The sequence below is a fragment of the Oryzias latipes genome, chromosome 12 (assembly GCF_053564925.1).
Source record: "Oryzias latipes strain Hd-rR chromosome 12, Olatipes_Hd-rR_3.1".
Lineage (NCBI taxonomy): Eukaryota > Metazoa > Chordata > Actinopteri > Beloniformes > Adrianichthyidae > Oryzias > Oryzias latipes.
This window is the reverse complement of record NC_136248.1, coordinates 26,165,113-26,185,210: the sequence shown is the minus strand read 5'-3', so window position 1 is coordinate 26,185,210 and position 20,098 is coordinate 26,165,113. Positions and strand designations below refer to the sequence as shown.

Genomic DNA, 20,098 nt, shown 5'->3' with positions numbered 1-20,098 from the left:
GCCAGGCTGGCTCCTGGTATAAAGAGATTCCCAAATACCATTTCCTAACCGCAGAGCCAAGGATGTGTTTACATGTTTAGGTCAAAAATGTGATGAACAGCTTCATGTTGTCTAAACATGCCACCCTGTTATTAATCCAGTTGATATGGTTCTCCATCTGTGTCTAGGTGATAGAAAAGCATTTTTTTTTATATTTAGAGCTCTAAGCAAACAAACAGTTGTCTATATAAAAGAGCTTTTACAATTGTGCACTTTTAGCAGGTCTCTGAGTTCATGTGACCAATGTATGGTGGATTTTCACAGACCTTGTTTAAAACTGAAGGTGAGAGAGACTTAGAGAAATGGCTTCATTGTTCTGGAGTTCTTTGTTTCATCCACAGAAGAGTAGAATTGGTGATTGATTTTGAAAAGCTGCTGAAAAAAGTATCTTTTTCAAATTGCAATTTCTAACTTGGGTTTTACATTTTGTGTTCCATTTTTTGTGCTTTAATTGGGAAGCATTTGTTATTTGTTTGGTGTTTTTAAGGTTCTGCAAATATACACATCATTTTTTAGAGACATTTGTTATCAGTTGTGTTTGTTGATTTGTAGTTTAATTTCATTGGATGTATAGATGTCGTGTGGGGGGGAGGCTCGAGAGCAGGTAGGACCCAGGCGCAGAGACGGGAGGCAAACGGGTTCAGGGCAAGTGGGTTTATTTAACTAACAAAAAGCGCTGCAGAGCAGGATGACAAAACTAAAAACAAAAACTTACTGTGGCATGGCAAGGGACGTGGACGCCAGACAAGAAGACGTGATCAACATGAGCAGAAGTTAATGGACCAGCACAGGAGGAAGGCAGAGACAAGACTTATATACAGACAGGGCAGACAAGACACAGGTGAACACGATTAGGGCAGATGGGGACCAAAGGAAGTAAAACTCAAGAAACATGACAAGACAGGAAACCTTTCAAAATAAAACAGGAAACAGAACCAAACAAGACAGAACAAGAACTAAAGCGAAAAAAAAGACAACAAACTGAAACCATGACAATAGAAAGGAAAAGAAGTTCAAACATTGATTATAAAAAAGGATATAAGAGATAAAAAAAAAAGAAAAAGGAAAAGAAAAAAGATAAAATATTGATTTAATTGCATTTTGAATGAATAAAAAACAATGATTAATAGAATCAGAATCAGAATCAGAAATCAGAAAAAGTTTTATTGCCAGGTTCAGTAGAGCGCACTTACGATGAGCTATATGACAGGTTAGACACAAAGGAAGGAGAGAAGGACTTGTACAGGCTAGCCAGACAGAGAGACAGAGATGGGAAGGACGTGCAACAGATAAGGGTGATTAAGGACAGAGATGGAAAGGTGCTAACAACCCAGGAGAGTGTACAGAAAAGATGGAAGGAGTATTTTGAGGAGCTGATGAACGTGGAAAATGACAGGGAAAGAAGGGAGGAAGATGTGGTTGTTGTGGAGCAGGAAGTAGCAGAGATTGGAAAGGAGGAGGTTAGGAAGGCTCTGAAAAGGATGAAGAGCGGAAAGGCCGTTGGTCCTGATGACGTACCTGTGGAGGTATGGAAGTGCCTAGGAGAGACAGCAGTGGAATTTCTAACAAGGTTGTTCAATAGGATTTTAGAGAGTGAGAAGATGCCTGAGGAATGGAGGAGAAGCGTTCTGGTTCCGATCTTTAAGAACAAGGGTGACACGCAGAACTGCAGCAACTATAGAGGAATAAAGTTGATGAGCCACACAATGAAGCTGTGGGAAAGAGTAGTGGAAGCCAGGCTTAGGAAGAAGGTGGAGATCTGTGAGCAGCAGTATGGTTTCATGCCCCGTAAGAGCACCACTGATGCCATTTTTGCTTTGAGAATGTTGATGGAAAAGTACAGAGAAGGTCAGAAGGAGCTGCATTGTGTGTTCGTAGATTTAGAGAAGGCGTATGACAGGGTGCCGAGGGAGGAGCTGTGGTACTGTATGAGGTCGTCTGGAGTGGCAGAGAAGTATGTCAGAGTAGTTCAGGACATGTATGAGAGAAGTATGACGGTGGTGAGATGTGCTGTAGGTCAGACAGAGGAGTTCAAGGTGGAGGTGGGACTACACCAAGGATCAGCTTTGAGTCCTTTTTTGTTTGCTATGCTGATGGACAGGCTGACAGACGAGGTAAGACAGGAATCTCCCTGGACAATGATGTTTGCGGATGACATTGTAATTTGCAGTGAGAGTAGAGAGCAGGTGGAGGAACAGCTAGAGAGGTGGAGGTTTGCTCTGGAAAGAAGAGGCATGAAGGTCAGTCGTAGTAAGACAGAATACATGTGTCTGAACGAGAGGGATCAAGGTAGAAGCGTTAGGTTACAGGGGGCTGAGGTGAAGAAGGTGCAGGAGTTTAAGTACTTGGGGTCAACAGTTCAGTGTGATGGGGAGTGTGGAAAAGAGGTGAAGAGGCGAGTGCAGGCAGGTTGGAGCGGGTGGAGGAAAGTGTCAGGAGTGTTGTGTGACAGAAGAGTGTCAGCAAGACTCAAAGGAAAGGTGTACAAGACAGTGGTGAGACCAGCTCTGCTCTATGGGTTAGAGACGGTAGCAGTGAGACAGAGACAAGAGGCTGAGATGGAGGTAGCAGAGATGAAGATGTTGAGGTTCTCCTTAGGAGTGACCAGGTTAGACAGGATAAGGAACGAGTACATCAGAGGGACGGCTCATGTTGCCTGTGTTAGCGACAAAGTCAGAGAAGCCAGACTGAGATGGTTTGGACATGTTCAGAGGAGGGATAGTGGATATATTGGTAGAAGGATGTTGGAGATGGAGCTGCCTGGCAGGAGGGCAAGAGGACGGCCAAAGAGGAGATACATGGATGTCTTAACAGAGGACATGAAGTTGGCTAATGTTAGGGTAGAAGATGTCCATGATAGAGTGAGGTGGAAAAGGATGATTCGCTGTGGCGACCCCTGATGGGAAAAGCCGAAAGAGAAAGAAGAAGAGTAGAGCGCACTTTACAAAACGAGGAATTTGACTTGGTGTATAGTGCAATTAAGAATAAGTTAAAAATTAAGTTAACAACAACAACACACTATATACAGTAGAGTAAGGTGAATTAAAGTGGGAGCACAGATGGGCTGGGATGGTGGGGCCTGTAAGTGGCACCGACAGTCCTTTGGTGGGCGGGGGGGGGGGGGGGGTCACCTGGGGGAGTTGGGGTACTGTTCAGCAGGCTGACTGCAGTGGGGAAGAAGCTGTTCTTGTGGCGCGAGGTCCTGATGGACCGGAGCCTCTTGCCAGAAGGGAGGGGCCGAAAGAGATTATGTCCTGGATGAGAGGGGTTGGCTACAATCCTGGCTGCCCGCCTCCAGGTCCTGGAGATGTGCAGCTCCTGGAGAGACGGGAGGTGGCAGCCGATCACCTTCTCTGCTGAGTGGATGACGCGTTGCAGCTTGGCCTTGTCTCTGGCCGTGGCCGCAGCGAACCAGACTGTGATGGAGGACGTGAGGGTGGATTCGATGATGGCGGTGTAAAAGTCTACCAGCATCTTTTCAGGGAGGTGAAACTTCTTCAGCTGCCTCAGGAAGTACATCCTCTGCTGGACCTTCTTAGTGATGGAGCTGATGTTCTGCTCCCACTTGAGGTCCTGGCTGATGATGGTTCCCAGGAAGCAGAAGGACTCCACAGAGGTCACCGGGGAGTCACAGAGGATGACAGGGGGGAGGGGGGCTGGGGCATTCCTGAAGTCCACTGTCATCTCCACTGTCTTCAGAGCATTAAGCTCCAGGTTGTTAGCGCTGCACTATGACACCAGCCTGGCTATTTCACTCCTGTAGGCCGACTCATCTCCGTCAGAGATGAGGCCGATGAGTGTGGTGTCGTCAGCAAACTTCAGGAGTTTGACAGACAGGTGACCAGCTGTGCAGCTGTTTGTGTACAGGGAGAGTAACAGGGGTGAAAGGACACAGCCCTGGGGGGATCCGGTGCTTGTGGTCCGAGTATCTGAGACGAGCTTCCCCAGCCTCACATACTGCTGTCTGTCCGTCAGGAAGTCTGTGATCCACCTGCAGGTGGAGTCAGGCACATTCATCTTGGAGAGTTTTTAATACTAAAGATGTATGAAAGACATACCGAAAAAATATGTCTTTCAGTGTTTAACTGGCTGTCTTTGGATTATGCATGCCTGAGTAATGGCCATTCTTACTCCTCATCTCTCTGTTCACTGCTTGCTAATTTACATAGCAGGGGTCCCAGCAGGAGGGGGCGGGGTTGTAACACGACTCCTTCAGCAGAGCCAGGCTGAGAGAGGCTTTGACATGTAAGATGTTAGATGTTAGAATGCCAGATGTTAGAATGACCAGTTCATTTTATATCTATGAAAATATTAAGGGAGCTATGGGACATGTTCAGCTATAGGTCTGTGAAAATTGGTGTCGATTGTTGAAACATAAGTTACCATAAAAAAATGTTTGTTTGGAGTCTAGACAGATTTAACACAGGTTTTTGGATGAAAAATGATTTTTTATAAATCATCTGTTACACTTTTAAGTCTGAAAAAAATATGGAAGGCAGCAAACACAGATCCCTACCGTTTTTAATTTTTTTGTGCTGATATTTGAAAGATAAGTTATGCAAAAAAATAGGTGTTTGCAGTTTTGCCTAAAAAGACGTTTTCGGACCTTTTTGGATCAAATGTTGTCTAAAAGTTCACCTGTAACTTCAATCATTCTGAATTTTTTTAGGAAAACTAAACCACTTCAACTGTGATCTGCAAGGCAATGGTAAAACTATATTTTTTATGGAACAGCCTGCAGTGTTTCTTGTGGGGATCTTTTCTGCCAGGGCTTGCCGGCTTGGTCGGTGGTTGTTGCTGTTACCAATCCAGTTGATATGGTTCTCCATCTGTGTCTAAGTGATATAATCAGAATCAGAATCGTTTATTGTCATTGTACATGGGGATACAATGAAATTGCAGCAGCCTTGGAGTGAAGGAGTTACATAAAATAAAAATAAAAATAGAATAGAAAAAGAAATACTGTATTTACAACTCTTAACAAAAAATGAACAATATGGACAGAAACTGTTAAATATTAAATATTTGTGAATAAAATAGAATGGAATTACATGAGTTGCTGTGAGCACAGCTTAATAAATATCAAGTTATTGCACAGTGACCCGGTTAGACAGTCAGGATATTGCACGCATTGTAGTAAAATTAGAGTGAGGTGTGGTTGGTGGACGTATGTGCATTCCGTATGATAATTGCCTGTGGAAAAAAGCTGTTTCTTAGTCTGTTTGTCCTGGTTCTGATGGACCTGTACCTCCTTCCAGAGGGCAGCAGTTCAAACAGAGGGAAAGCAGAATGGGTGGAGTTAGTGGTGATGCTAGTCACTCTGCTGAGGCAGCGAGACTGGTAAATGTCCTTCAGTGAGGGGAGGGGGCAGCCGATGATCCTCTGCGCTGTCTTTACCATTCTCTGGAGACTCTGCCGTTCTGCTTCAGTGCAGTGGGAAAACCACACTGTGATGCCATAGGACAGAATGCTCTCAATGGTTGAGCGGTACAACGTTACCAGCAGCTCCTGGCTGACGTCGTTCCTCCTAAGTTTTCTCAGGAAGTGCAGGCGTTGCTGGGCCTTCCTGATGACAGTCATGGTGTTGTTAGACCATGTGAGGTCAGCAGAGATGGTGGTGCCCAGGAGGGTGAAGCTGTGGACCCTCTCCACACAGTTTCCATCGATGTAGAGTGGGGGTGGATCTGTTCTGTTTTTTCTGAAGTCCAGGATGATCTCCTTGGTCTTGGTGGTGTTCAGGATGAGGTTATTAGCCTGACACCACCTTGAGAGTTTCAGGACTTCGTCTCTGTAGGCCGTCTCGTCGTCCCCAGAGATCAGCCCCACCACAGTAGTGTCGTCTGCAAACTTCACCACGGTGTTGCTGGTGTGGGCTGGTCTGCAGTCTGCTGTGTACAGTGTGTACAGCAGAGGACTCAGCACACATCCCTGTGTGGAGCCTGTGCTCAGCGTCCGGGTGGAGGAGAGGTGGGGGTCAAGTTTGACTGTCTGTGGTCTGTTTGTCAGGAAGTCCTTGATCCACGAGCAGGTGAGTGGGTGGAGTCCTAGTTCAGACAGTTTGTTGACCAGAATGTCAGGAATGATTGTGTTAAAGGCTGAGCTATAGTCCACAAAGAGCATCCTGGCGTAGGTGTCTCTGTGTTCCAGGTGGCTCAGCGCAGTGTGGAGGGTGATGGAAATGGCATCATCCGTTGATCTGTTTGCTTTGTAAGCAAACTGGTGGGGGACGAAGATTGGAGGGAGGGAGTCTTTGATGTGTCCCAGGAGCAGCCGCTCCAGACACTTTGTGATGACAGCAGTGAGTGCAACTGGGCGGAAGTCCGTGAGGAAGGCTGTGGATGAGGACTTTTTGGGTATCGGGATGATAGTGGATGACTTCAGGCAAGCAGGGATGAAAGCCTGAGCTAGCGACAGGTTGAAGATTTTTGTGAAGACCTGGGAGAGTTGATCGGCGCAGGCCCGCAGAACCTTTCCGGGAACTCCATCAGGTCCCGCCGCTTTCCTGGGGTTTACCCTGCTGAACATCCGTGCCATCCGTGCCACGTCCATAAAGGCATTGTTTTTATATTTAGAGCTCTAAGCAACCAAACAGTTGTCTATATAAAAGAGCTTTTACAATTGTGCACTTTTAGCAGGCTGAAAAAATTATCTTTTTAAAATTGCCATTTCAAATTTGGGTTTTAAATTTTGTGTTCCATTTTTCTGTGCTTGTATTGGAAGGATTTGTTATTATTTTGTTTAAAAGTGCTACATATTGTATATACACATAATTTATTTAGAGAAATTTGCTATACGTTGTGTTTTTTGGTTTTGTAGTTTAATTTCATTGGATTTATATTAAGGAAAAGAAGTTGCAGCATTGATTAAAAAAGGATAAAAGAGACATTTACTGTCTAAGTCTTATGTTACATCTGTAGAACTGTACTGAGAGTTGGGTTTTGTTTTGGAGCACATTCATATGTTTTGTTTGTAAAAAAAAAAAGATAAAATATTAAGTTAATTGCATTTTACATGACTAGAAAAGCAATGATTATTCATAAAAATCTATGAAAGACATACAAAACAAATGAAAAAGCAGTCTGCCCTCCCTCTTGTGTCTAAACTATTGTCACCTCACTTCTGGGTTAGTTAGCATATGAACAGGCAGCTGGTGTGTGTGTGTGGGGGGGGTGGGGTGGGGTGTGAAATTTGACTCCAGCAACAGGGCATATTGAGGTGCAGGCTGCAGCATGAGGAAAAGACTGAAGCATGTAAGAGGAAATGACATCCTACAGTTGACCAGTTCATTTTATATCTGTAAAGAATATTCAAGAAGCATTTAGACATGTTCAGCTATATGCGTGTGAAACTTGGTGTGGATAATTGAAGCATAAGTAATTTTAAAACACACTTGTTTGGAGTCCAGACGGAAAAAGCACAGGTTTTGGGATGAATCAGGATTTTTTTTAAATCATCTGTTTCACCTGGACTTCTGAAAAAAATATGGAAGGCAGCAAACACAGATCCCTACATTTAAAAAAATAAATGGTGTTGATATATGATGATTAAGTTATGAAAAAAAATAGGTGTTTGTAGTTTTGCCTAAAAAGACGTTTTCGGACCTTTTTGGATGTAATGCTCTCTAAGATGTCACCTGTAACTTCAATCATTCTGAAAAAAATTAGGAAGCAGTAGCACATAAATGCCTATTAAAGTGTAGTCTTTGGTGCTGATAACCTAAACAGAATTTATGCTAAAAATCTTTGTTCAGTCCAAAATTGCATAGGAAAAAAAGAGGTATGAAGTTTCTCATAGACCCTATTGTGTTACATATCAAAGCTGGAGGTTATTAAAGGCATCTAATTCTGAAATCTCAGCTTCCTGAGACAAACGGCTGATTTATAATAAATTTCTATTATTTGGGTGCACATAATCGACCACTTCCTGTTACGCAGGCACCGTCAGGTGTACACCCATGAAACTTCAGATTATGAGAGAGGACTCTTCTGAGTATCTCCAGTTTTAATTTCATGCACATCAGACAAAGCAAAGAGAAAATACAGGGCAGAATGTGCCCAATGCAATAACTAGGTGGCGCTATAGAACTCGTCCAAGATTGTCATATCCATGGGTTCAGAATAGAAGCTTCATCATATCCATTGAATTTCAGTGAGATTGGACAAGGAATGTGCACGTGAGAGCAACTTTTGTGTGCATGGCGAGATGCCCAACTTTGCCGCTCTGTCACGACCACACCCCCGCATTGAAAGTTATGGTTTTTTGTCAGAGTAAACTTCAATGGCTTTTCAACAGGTGGATGTCATTTTCAGGTGTGTCGGCTCATCCTACTCAGAGCAGTGATGCTCCAAGTAAAACATGTCATTTCATCTTGCCAGCAGGTGGCGCTACACTTTTTCCGGATTCTTTCACTGCAGATGTGTTCAGAGTCAGACTACAATCATGCATATCAATTTTGGATCAGATTGGAATATGCATGGCTGAGTTATGGCCATTTTTCTTTTCATGGCGTGTTTTCGAAACAACGTCAAATTTCTACGCGCCGCCACGACCACAAACTTCTGTAAAAACTTAAAAGCTTTGCAATTTAACATCGGACATGTGTTTAGTTTACAAAACCAAAGTTTGGAGTCATTATTCACAAATCTCTAGGAGGAGTTCGTTCTAGAAGGAGGCCTGCAAATGTCCAAAATAGAGCAAAAATGACATATTGACCTCAATATATCAGACTTCCTGTGCGAGTGACAGGTGGGTCCTTTCAGACTTTTTTGTAGGTCTCCATCTGAAGAACATGCCCTGTAAAAATCAAGCTTGTACGTTAAAGCGTATGCGGGGCGTCGGGACAAAAGTCACTGTAGGTGGCGCTGTCGAGCCATTTTTGCGCACCCATGCCAATTTCCCATAAAATACGAAATTTTTCGCGACTCCTGATGTGTGTGCCAAATTTGGTGAGTTTTGGGGTATGTTAAAGGCCTCAAAAATGCGATTCTTCCGGCAGAAGAAAAATGATAATAATAATAAACCTAACAGATACAATAGGGTCCTTGCACTCCGTGCTCGGGCCCTAATAAACCTAACAGATACAATAGGGTCCTTGCACTTCGTGCTCGGGCCCTAATAAACCTAACAGATACAATAGGGTCCTTGCACTCCGTGCTCGGGCCCTAATAATAAACATTCGAATTACAATAGGGTCCTTGCACTCCGTGCTCGGGCCCTAAATATCCCAGCTGGGATTCGAACCGTGGCCTAACCACTGTCCCACCGTGCAGCCCATGCTTCCCTGTAGCAAACCCTTTTTTCTGCTCGTTTGCTTGCTGTGATCCCCCTTGTTCCATTCTCATCGCGTCTGGTTGCTTACAGGAGCCTTTGTCATTAACTCCTTGATGCCTGAAATATTTCTATTCTGAAAAAAATATGCACTCATGATGTTTCTGCATTTAAACAGATGCTAAATTAGGTTGAGATGGTTAATTTGACAATCGCACATAAAATCATTTTGATTCTAATTTGCGACAACAGGTATCTTTAGGAAAAAAAAACACCTGTTCCCATTTCCAATACGAAGATACTTTTTTCTTAGAACACATTTATTTCTAATATTTTTGGACGAGATTGTATTGGATTGAAATAGGTTTTTTTTCAAGCAATAAATAAAAAAAAAGGAGACAAACAACAGAAATATATATATGTATGCATTGATATATCAAAGTAAGGATTGGAAAATGTGAATATATGTAGAGTAGATATATGGCATATACACACACATACATTCACATACGCATAGAAATAATTCATTTCTAATTAGTTTCAATCATAAATAGACATATTAGCTCTAACCACTTCACTACATGACACAATTAATCCACTACATATTAAGTTTGTCAAAAGCAATTTAAATGCTTAAAAATGGGTGGGATGAAGGAAATTTATATATTTCCACCCATAATATGCTTTACCAAACCATTTAGTTTTTGTTTTTATTTTCACATACTTATCATAATCGTTTTCTTAATTTCTAACCAATTTTTTATACTTTACCATCACGAGTGCAGATCATTAAAAAAAACTATGTATTAATAAAATTAAATGACAAAGATGAAGGACATTTTCACTTTGTTAGAGGGCAAAACGTTATTTCAGAAAATTAAGTGCATATTGTTTGTCATTTGGGAAAACCTGACTGCGATATTTTTTATTACAAATCACAAAACAGGTAATTAACACCATTGTCACTCTTGTGATTTACATAGCTAATAAACTGCTACAAAAAAAAAAACTACAAAAAAAATGACCAAAAAAAAAACATTAAAGTACTTATTCTGTCAAACACTCGATTAGAATCACGTTTATCTTGATTCACCTCTACCTTCTTTGCCATGCTAACATATACAAAATTCACCAAAGAAAGGAAAATGTTTAACAATTAACATCAAAGCTCATTTGGTGAAGCTCAAATGTGTGGAGAACGTTCCTCATTTTTCTAAAAGATGATAAAGAAAAAAAAGAAAAACCTTGGCATAAATGAATAATTCTGAGGCTTTTGTATTACCTTGTTAATGTTTACACAATCAAATTGTATTGAAATTGTACATCTCATTGTATCCCCCTGCTCCATGCTATCATCCACTATGGGATGTGACAGGATGATGAAGCACTTTGGGGGCTTTATAATATTTGCTTGCGGATGTTTCCTTCATGCCAGCCACCAAGAGGAGGCCAAGGGAAACGAAAGCTGAAGGTTTTAAGAGTTGCTCTTCCTGCACAGCATGACCCCCCACAGGGAAATCACAGGCCCAGCGGACCGGGGGAGTCTCTTTGCTGTGTTTTTTTTCCAAAAGCCCGCACTTCCACATATACCTCGGCTCAGCAGGTTCATTACTTTGAAAAGGATACCCTCAAAAACCGGCACACGAAGGTTAAAAAACCCACAAAAAGCAACAGCAGTCTTCACACAAATTGCCAGCGCTATTTTTAATAACCCTCCCAATCTTTACAATACATCTTGTACCAGCTTATTAGAGACTATTATGACTCTCATTAACATGGCTGAGCAATTAATCAAACTTTTAATGTAAAACACAGAGTTCATCACTTTGCATTGTTTTGTTGTTGTTTTTTAATCATGTAATTTGCAAAGCCGTTTTCAACAAACTCCAGTGAGGTTAAGCTTTAGGCTGACATCTGTTGTTTCTATGAACCATAATGATATTTACAAATGTGCTTTAAATTTAATTAACTTTTTCTCTCTATATCCCAACTGTCATCTGTTAGCTCTACAGGCAGCTGCATCTATTTAAACTTTATATTGTTAATTATGAGATGAAGGATCACCCATGTGTGTTCGCACAGGAGTTCTTGAGACAGGTAACTTGCCCAAAATGCCATGGTTCATCTTTTTCTTCTGGAAATTGCTTCTTGAAACACAACTGAGGTGATGGTAAGGGTTATTGATTACATCCAGTCAAGATGTATAGCTTTTTTTGGCCATAGGTACTGAGTGTTCAGGAAGGGAACAGATACGGTAAACTGGAAATGGCTAACATGTTGGCATGCATCATGTTTTGTGAATTTAAAACACACATAATGAACGCTTTAATTAGTCTCAGCTTTCATTTTTTAGTTTTAAAATTGACCTGACATTTGTCTGTGAATTAACCAAAGCAAATGCAAAATCACTATAGGCTATAAATAGCTAGTAGAGTTAGGGTTGTGCCGATGGACGATTCCATCGTCCATCGTGATGGGTGACTGACATCCCGATGGAGAGACACCATCGTGATGCCACGCCCCCGCCACGCTGCGAGTCGACACCATAAGCCGCGGTTACATGTGAATAATATCTTGACCGGATCAATGGTCGGATTAGAATCCAAACGTGTACATGGTTCCAGAAAAATGTTTTCAGAATATAAAAAACGTTCACATGGCTCACACTTTTGGTCGGACTAAATCATTCGCACATGCGCAGTAGGGTTTGAAAAACCGGAAGCGGATATCAGTTCCGCCGAGCGGCTATTTTTTTCTCAAACTTTATTGAATGTAACAATTCAATACAAAACAATGTTGCCGAGCGGCTTTATACATTGATATGTCAGCTCTGTAACAAGACGATCTTCTAAACGTGCTTTTAATAATGTTACGATTATTATGAAACGCCTGTTCGCTCATCGTTTTAATTTTAATCCGTGTGGTCATTGCTTTTTCTGTTGAAAAACGGAGCCGGAAAGAAGCCAGAATTAGCAGTATGCTAACACGGGCTAACAACATTAGCTTTGGGTGGTGCTGCAATCTGCATCTTGGCTGCATTTACACATGTGGGAATAACATCAGCCTTTATTTAGTCGGGACACGACTCGAAACACAAATTCACGTGATTGTTTGAACGATTTCTAAGGACTGAGCGGCCTTTCTGCTTTGAAGCTCACACCGCCCCAAAGCGCTGTGTGTGTGCTCAAGATCCTCTGCTCAGACACACACTTTTAGACCCGGTTCTGAGTTCGGTAGCCCGTTCCCCTAGAGCTGCGGAACGGATCGCAGTTCTAAATCTCCCACATACCGCTCATGTAACAAAGCACCCCCCCCCCCCCCCCTTCCCCTCAAACACAAAGCTGTAAGTCCGCGCTCCGCCGGTCCACTTGACTAGTTAAGTGCGGGAGCAAACCATTTCTTTTCTAGTTTGTTTGTTACTTTTTTTGTTAAAGTTATTTCCCTCAGTACTGCGGATGAGTCATTAGTTGGGAAATAAAATAAATAAAGTAATAAAGTAAAATAACGAATAGCAATTATATAAGACCGAAATATTAAAAATAGCCCCCCCCCCACGACGATATCATCGTCCATCCCGATGGTTGACAGCAAACATCGTCAACGGCCAATTTAAGGGACATCGCCCAACCCTAAGTAGAGTGGTAGTTACAGGTGTAAGATTACAAAAGGAAGTACTTACCAGAAAAAGTTCACTTTGATCAGTGTAAACATTTTTCTACATTGTGTCACTGTTTCCTTTTTGTTAGCAAAGCTTGTTAGCGCCAACTTGATTTAAGCTGAATGTAAACATGAGGTTTCTGGACAACTACATCACATGTGAATTGATTCTTTCATATTGTCCCTAGGTATAGCTGTTAGTGTCTACGAACCCACGACAAACTGTAAAAATTGATTCCCACTTTTGCCCAACAGTACCTGGGATAGGCTCCAGCAACCCCGAAAGGGATTCATTGGGTTCAACTTGGCTGTAACCTTTTTTTTTTAATCAATTTTAGATTATGGAGATCTATGAGTGCCTCTGCCAATTGTCTCAGTAAGATTGATTCTGTGGACCATGCTGCCCTGAGGTTCATCACCAACTGTACTGTACTTTGACCCATCGCTGTCAGCAAAAGTGTAATGGCCTTCTCTGTCCACCAGGCGCTTAACTCACTGGTACAATTTTATTTATTTACAAAGCTGTACTTGGACTCCTTCCTACTTACATTTGTAATATAAGCACACTGCGATATGTTAAATCCCATGCTTGGCGTTCTAATAACCATTTGTTGCTTTCTACTCTTTCTGTATACACTGAGCTTTGGAAAAAGGCTTTTGCCAGTTCCGTTACGTCCTCGTGGAATATGCTGCTAAAGGACTTGAAACTAAGAGAACTTATCTACAGAAATGCTTTTAAATCTAGATTACGAGCACTTGAGACTGCTTCTTTGACTAATTAATTTATATGTTATTTAATCATCGTAACTCTGTTCTAATGTTCTAATTTTTTAACATTCATTGTATCTTTGTTGATTTTTGCTCAGGGCTCCCTTGAAAAACAGGTTTTAAATCTCAATGAGATCCCCCTGGTTAAATTAAGGTATGAAAACATGGATGGACATCGAGTCCAGTCTTTTGCCACATCTTAAATAGGACAAATAAGATTTGTACTTTTTGTTTTGTTTGGGTTACTAAGTCATGTATGTGGTTGTACCATTGCCAGCCCTAAATATAGGTAAAACTTTGCAGCTGTGGTGGATTATTCTGATCTGGTGAAAAGGTCTTTACTAAATCTAATGCTAACAACAGGTTTTATTGTACAATCAGTAACAGACACTGCATTCCTACTTTAGAAAGATATTCAAAATTATCTTTTGTTACTGAACAGAGGAGCAGAGTAGGTGAAGGTGGGGATTTTTTTGCTGCAAAAAGTTTTTCAGTCTTGTGACTCCTCATGTTCGTCACAAAAACTCAGGCACAACTTAAAACGCTTGTATGAGACTTTTACGTTTGAAGGAGCTGCACTGGAGGAGGGGAGTGGAGATGAAGAGCACGCCGGTCTGTTGGATTCCTTGCCGGCTGCTAAGGAATATTTCAAAGTTATTACCGCCGGTTCCTGAACCATTACCAGACGAATTTTGTGCCTGCACGAAGAAATGGCATCAGTTGACTCAGAAGCAGACGAATAAATAACCTAAAATGCTGTAGAAGATAATCGGGGAGGGTAATTATCATCCGAATGAATGACTGATGGATAAAACAGCCTCTTCAGAAGATGCCCTTTAACGCTTAACTGATGAAGGAGGAAACACGGGCTCCTGGTTTTCAGGCACAGAATGACACACTATAACTGTGCGTTATAAAGTACGCTATACGGTACAGTCTATTGCTCTGATTAAAAACAAAAAACTCTCTGTTGAGCCACATTCCAATATTACTTTAATTAATGTCTTACAAAGCTTCAGAAATGTTTCAGGCGGGTTTTTGATGAGTTAGGATCGGCCATCAGGTGGGGGGTGGTTCTTCGTATTCGGTGTGTTCTCTGGTTAATCCCTGAGAATAAGGGGGGAATACTGTACTATTAAGTTTATCTGCTATACGTTTGGTTGCGTTTTCATATACAAGTTAAGTTCAAAGGCTATGTCCAATTTCAATCAACTCCCTAACCCCTAAAAGACTATATAGTGCGATACTATCCGGTGCCCTGGATTTTAACAAAATCATGACACATCCTCACTACTTTTTCAAACAACAAATATGACGTCACCCATTTCTCAAAGTCAAAACCTAATTAATAGTAAGAAAACTGTTGATGAATCCACTGTGTTCTTATTCTGAAACTTGGATAATTCATACAAAATAAATCTAACTACAATGAAAAATTGCGCAAACGCAATGCATTGGGGTCCATACTTGCCAATATATTGAGCATCGATGCATACTGCTTTTTTGCTGAGACTTCTGGAGAATTTTAAGGGCACTGCATTTCGGACTTGTAGATTTGGACACCCCAACAAAATGTGGGTGGTGAGAGAATTCAGACACAATCAAAGTCTTAAAAGAAAAGAAAACCTTTTTGATTTTCAGACATAGAAAACTAAAGTTACCTCATGAAGTGACCACTTGGCCGCTTTCTAAATTCATTTAAATGTAAAAAGTTCTGCTTGTACTATACTCTAGAAAAAAATATACTGTTCTATTTTTTTCAATCTATGTGTTTCGGTACAACAGGGATCATCTTTCATTATTTGCTGTGGCGACCCCTGAAGGGACATGCTGAAAGGTGAACAACAATATTTTCAATGGACTTCATCATCAGATTGCTTTTTTTTTTTTTTTTCTTGAAAGATGATGTTGAATCCTTTGTTCTAGAATAACCAAACGTGGGGGTTCCAACAACTGTCAGGCTCTGCTACTACTAAGCTAATTATCTGGATTTCATCCAGCTAAATACAAACCACTGGGTCACCACACCTATTGTCCGTCTGTTTACAGTCATTAGTTATAGTCTGTAGACAAAAAAGCAAAGGAGGGAGCATAATAGACAATCAAAAAGCAAAAGTACCATCAAATTATCAAAAAATCTTTTATGATTTTAATACTATCTGGGATCTGTTACCTGATCCCTCGTTTTTGCGTCTGAAACGTGAAACGTCTGTGTGAACAGCTCCAGCTTGGAGATGAAGGCATGGTCTGACAGTAGAAGATTACAGGCAGAAGGCTGAGAGAAAGCGCTTTTTTGTGTGTCTGTGTGCGATGGCAAAACAGCAAGAGAGGGAGAAGACAGATTAAACTGGAGAGGAGGGGGACAGAGAAGAGCATTAGCCATCCCCATTTCCCACAACCTCTCATCTCATCCCACATCCCCTGATGCTGTCTGATCTGCGGTAAGTGTTCAAGTTGTGGGACACATTTGCCTCTTCTTCCTCCAAGCTTTCCACTCAGCATCACAGAGTCTTTCAGAACAGAAACATGAAAAAAAAATCCAATCAAGCTCATTGAGTTTCTTTTTTCTTCCAGGCGAGCTGAGCAGTCTCAGACACAGATGCTTACATTACAGGGGACATGAAGAATACATGAAATCTCAACACACACAGTTTTGAGGTTTTTGTGACCACTGAGTATAAAGAAATGAAAGAAGCTTGTAAGCAACACTTGCCACAGATCAGAGGTTACATAAAAATCTGCCGACAGTCACATACAACAAGTTAACTACAACCTTTGATCAACCAATGCTAATGCAGCTAAGACTCCAGCAGAGGCCCGGCTTAGAGGACCACAAGTGACTCAGAAATCTGCAGGAGAACTAAAACCGCGCCGGAAGGTTTCCTTTTCTAACTGTTGCACACTGAAAAAAAATCAAACTTAGTCGTCTAAAAGGTTTTTCGTCAAAGCGCAGCTGAGGGCACATTCGTTTTTGCTATTTTGCTGTTTTGAATGCAGTGATGGAAGAAAAAAGGAAGTTTTATGGACGAAAAAGCATTTATTACTGTTAAAATAACTTTTGACAGCATGCAATTCCACAAATAGTACCCTCCTACAAACATGCACACACATAGTCCTATGTTCGACTAATGTCAAAGCTTTAAAAACCTTGTCAGGCCAATTATCCTTGACTGAACTTACAAGAGTCATGCCTCTTTTTAATTTGAAAGAGAAACAGTTTTCTGCTTTTTTGGATTTTTTTCACATAGCCAAAGCTGTGGAAGGTGATAAGGGCCACAAATCAGAAAAAAAAAACATTTTAAAAATTCTGATTTTTTAATTGTTTTACTTCTCTCAAAACTGAATTTTGAGTCATTAAGCTTAAAATAAAGGAAACATGATAATAACTTTTTTTAAAAACTAACCAAATTCATAAGTCAGTTAAAAATCAGAAAAAAACGTATTTTCCGATATGTAAGATAACGTTTAAAGGAAGAAAAAAAACATAATTTAAAGAGAATAAAAGTTTGTTTCTTTGTTTCTTTAAGTGGAGGGTAGCATTTAAGATGAAGGTTTTTGGGCAAAAAAAAAAATCAAAATTCTGAAATATAAGTTCTGATTGTAAAAAAGAGCTAAAATGCTAACTCACTAAAAAAAAAAAAAACACTATAGTTACAAATAACCCAATTTGGGTTGTTTTTAACCCAACTCCAAGGTTTAAAAGGTGCTAACTTTTTTTCTGGGTTATTTTAACTCAGGGAAAAAGCATAAATGGGTTAAATTGGGCAAAAAAATGAGTATTGCTCAAAAAATATATCCCAACATGAACAATCTAAGAATTGGCTTAAAGAAACAACACAAGTGTTTCAAGAAGGTTTAAATAGGACTCTGACCAAAAGTCAATATTTTAAATTTAAAATCCAAATGTTGCAGAAACAAAATCCAGCGGATTCAAACTGAATTTTCTTTCAGCCTTTTTGATGCCCTAATCCACTTATATACCTCTCCCTTTTGGGACGTCAATAACCATCCACTGACCTTGTGAAAAAACACATCGAGGGCCCCCCAGCCCACCCCACCCCCGCACCCAAAGTAACACTCCCACACTGACTGAAACACAAATCACGTCTGCTCCTTCCCCAACTCCTCCGAGCTGGAGGCAGACTCACTGAAAAGGATGCAGACTTCATTAAAATTATCTTTAATAGAAAAAATAAAATAAAAAAAGTCATCAAGCCCCTCACTGCCTAAATTCACAAATGTGAGGAATGCGTTAAAGGTGCAATCGAGATGCGCAAACTGCGGTGCGGTGATTTTCCGCGCGCCTCTCCTGAACACGTATTTGTAAAAAGCTTAGCTGTGGCATTCACGCACTCACACGCCGGACTCGTGAGATCTGCGGGTGTTGTGCAGCCACTGCTCTGCGCAGCTCCGATGAGGCACGCCACCTAATTCAGCGTGGTAACACTGCGCCAAGCAGCTGCAGCAGCAGCACTCCTCAGCGGCGCGACTGGAGTTACGCAGACATACCTGGTTTTTATTCCGAGTTCCATCTTCGAGTTCAGAAGAGCTGTTCATGGTTCCCCATCGGTCATTTACCATCCCACGAAGAAACTGCGCATCAGACTTGCCTGTTTGTTCCAAGCGACAAAGGATGAACCCACTCTTTCAAAGTCTTCAGCAGGGATTGAGCCTACTCCATGTGAAAACTGGGCTGAAGGTGTGAGAATGGTGTAAGAAAAATCAATGGCACAAACACTGCGCCCCAAAATGAGACTCAAAATCCTTTCCGAGAGTTTCCTGAATCTCTATCCTTTAATCCAGCCTAAAAGGATGCATTTAGTTTGTCTTTTTCCACTTTTGTATTTAATCTGACTCAAAAATGTTTTAAAAATGTCATTTTCACAGGAAAACGCAAAAAAGAAGAACAGCCACCATTTATCCAACACAGAGGGTAGTCTTTTTACTCCAGAGGAAGGAATTTCACAGAAATCGTCTTGGACCGATGAATGCAGCCTGACCTCTTCGTCCGTCCGCTCCTAGGATAGTTTTAAACGTAGAGCTGCTCCGCGTTCACGGGCGCAGACAGGATGGGATAGGCGCGCAAAAGCGGCCGCGTCCTTTTCTGACTCCTGCGTCGAGCTTGTGTGCTGGAGAGAGCCTCCTTTGGCGCCGGTCTGGTGTGGCTGCTGTTTGACAGAAACGGCTGCGGGGAGATTAGCGCGCTCTGCTCCTGAGCCGCACGGGGCGCTCCGTTCCTCCGACTGTCAGTCAACAGCTCCCTTCGGTATGCGCGACGCGCTCCGAGGCAGCGTTCCTCCTCTGTACCACCCTGCCGCCGATTACTGTGCCGCTGCCTCACCACCTCCTATGCCGCCGATTACTCTGCCGCTGCCTCACCACCTCCAATTCCTCAGCACCGTGTACCCTCCTCTCCCAAAACAGCAGCAAATATTACAAAGAAAAACTAAATTCAATAGAAGAGAATAAATATTACCTCCTGGAGTTAAAGAAATGTAAAAATCCTTTAACATCCTTCTCTTGAGTGCTGTTCAGGGGGAAAAAAGGAAGTAGGTTATAGTGGTTTACTCAAAATACTCACAATTGCGTGGAAAAGAAATAACACGGAATTTAAACAGTTATTTTGTAAAAAGAAAGGTTTAAACTCTCAACAGTTATTTTTTTTTTTTTAAAAAAAAACAAGTGACCTGTTCAGGTGACTTCAGAGGTTGGTTTGCAAAAAAGAAAAGGACACATCTGAAGATTTTACAAGGAGAAATGCTGAGAAAATCTCCCCAAACTGCATCTCCATCAAATAGAAAGCTCTCAGTTTGAATGTGGGGGAGTGTGGGGTAAACCCTGCTAAGCGTACATTAACACACATATACCAGCCCCATGGTCTACTAGAAGAATCAAGTGATGTCTAATCATTAGTGCAAGGACTGAACCAGAACCACTCCCTCATGTGATGAACATGCTGTCTGCAGGGGGTGGGATGGGTGCGGGGGTGGGGGTTGAATGATAAATGTAAACCAGAGTCATTGAAAAAAAAAATCTGCAATGTCAGCACTTGTGAGAATAAGGGTACCTGGTTAAGGTGAACTAGTTTTCACACTAGGACATTTTTAAGGATCAACTTTAATGGGAGTTGCATTTCTGGTGTTTTTAACATGCTCTAGTAGAAATTTGGAGGGCATAAATTGGAGGGCATAAATGAAAAAAAAAATTCAATTTCTGAGTATTTGTTTATTCAAATTGTTGCAAAACAGGAGCAAATGAAAAAAATGCTGTTTGAAAAAGCTTGGAGCTGTGACGTAACGGCAAGCCACAACCTCCCTGTTCCGCTCCATTCTGATGCATCCACTTGTTGACGACTAGATCCATCTTT

General features: G+C 41.4%; 1 protein-coding gene across 2 annotated transcripts in view; it reads right to left on the bottom strand.

The window, feature by feature from the left end:
* fibcd1b (fibrinogen C domain containing 1b) overlaps positions 1-19,112 on the bottom strand; it is a 177,350-nt gene extending 158,238 nt beyond the window's left edge. Inside the window, exon 1 of one of the 2 annotated variants that reach the window (XM_011481524.4) lies at positions 18,241-19,112. In XM_011481524.4, coding sequence (XP_011479826.1) covers positions 18,241-18,312 — 72 coding nt within the window. In that variant the 5' untranslated portion in view covers positions 18,313-19,112. The remainder of the gene's footprint in view (positions 1-18,240) is intronic. The other variant, XM_004074532.5, reaches the window with a different exon arrangement.
* Positions 19,113-20,098: the final 986 nt, after the last annotated feature.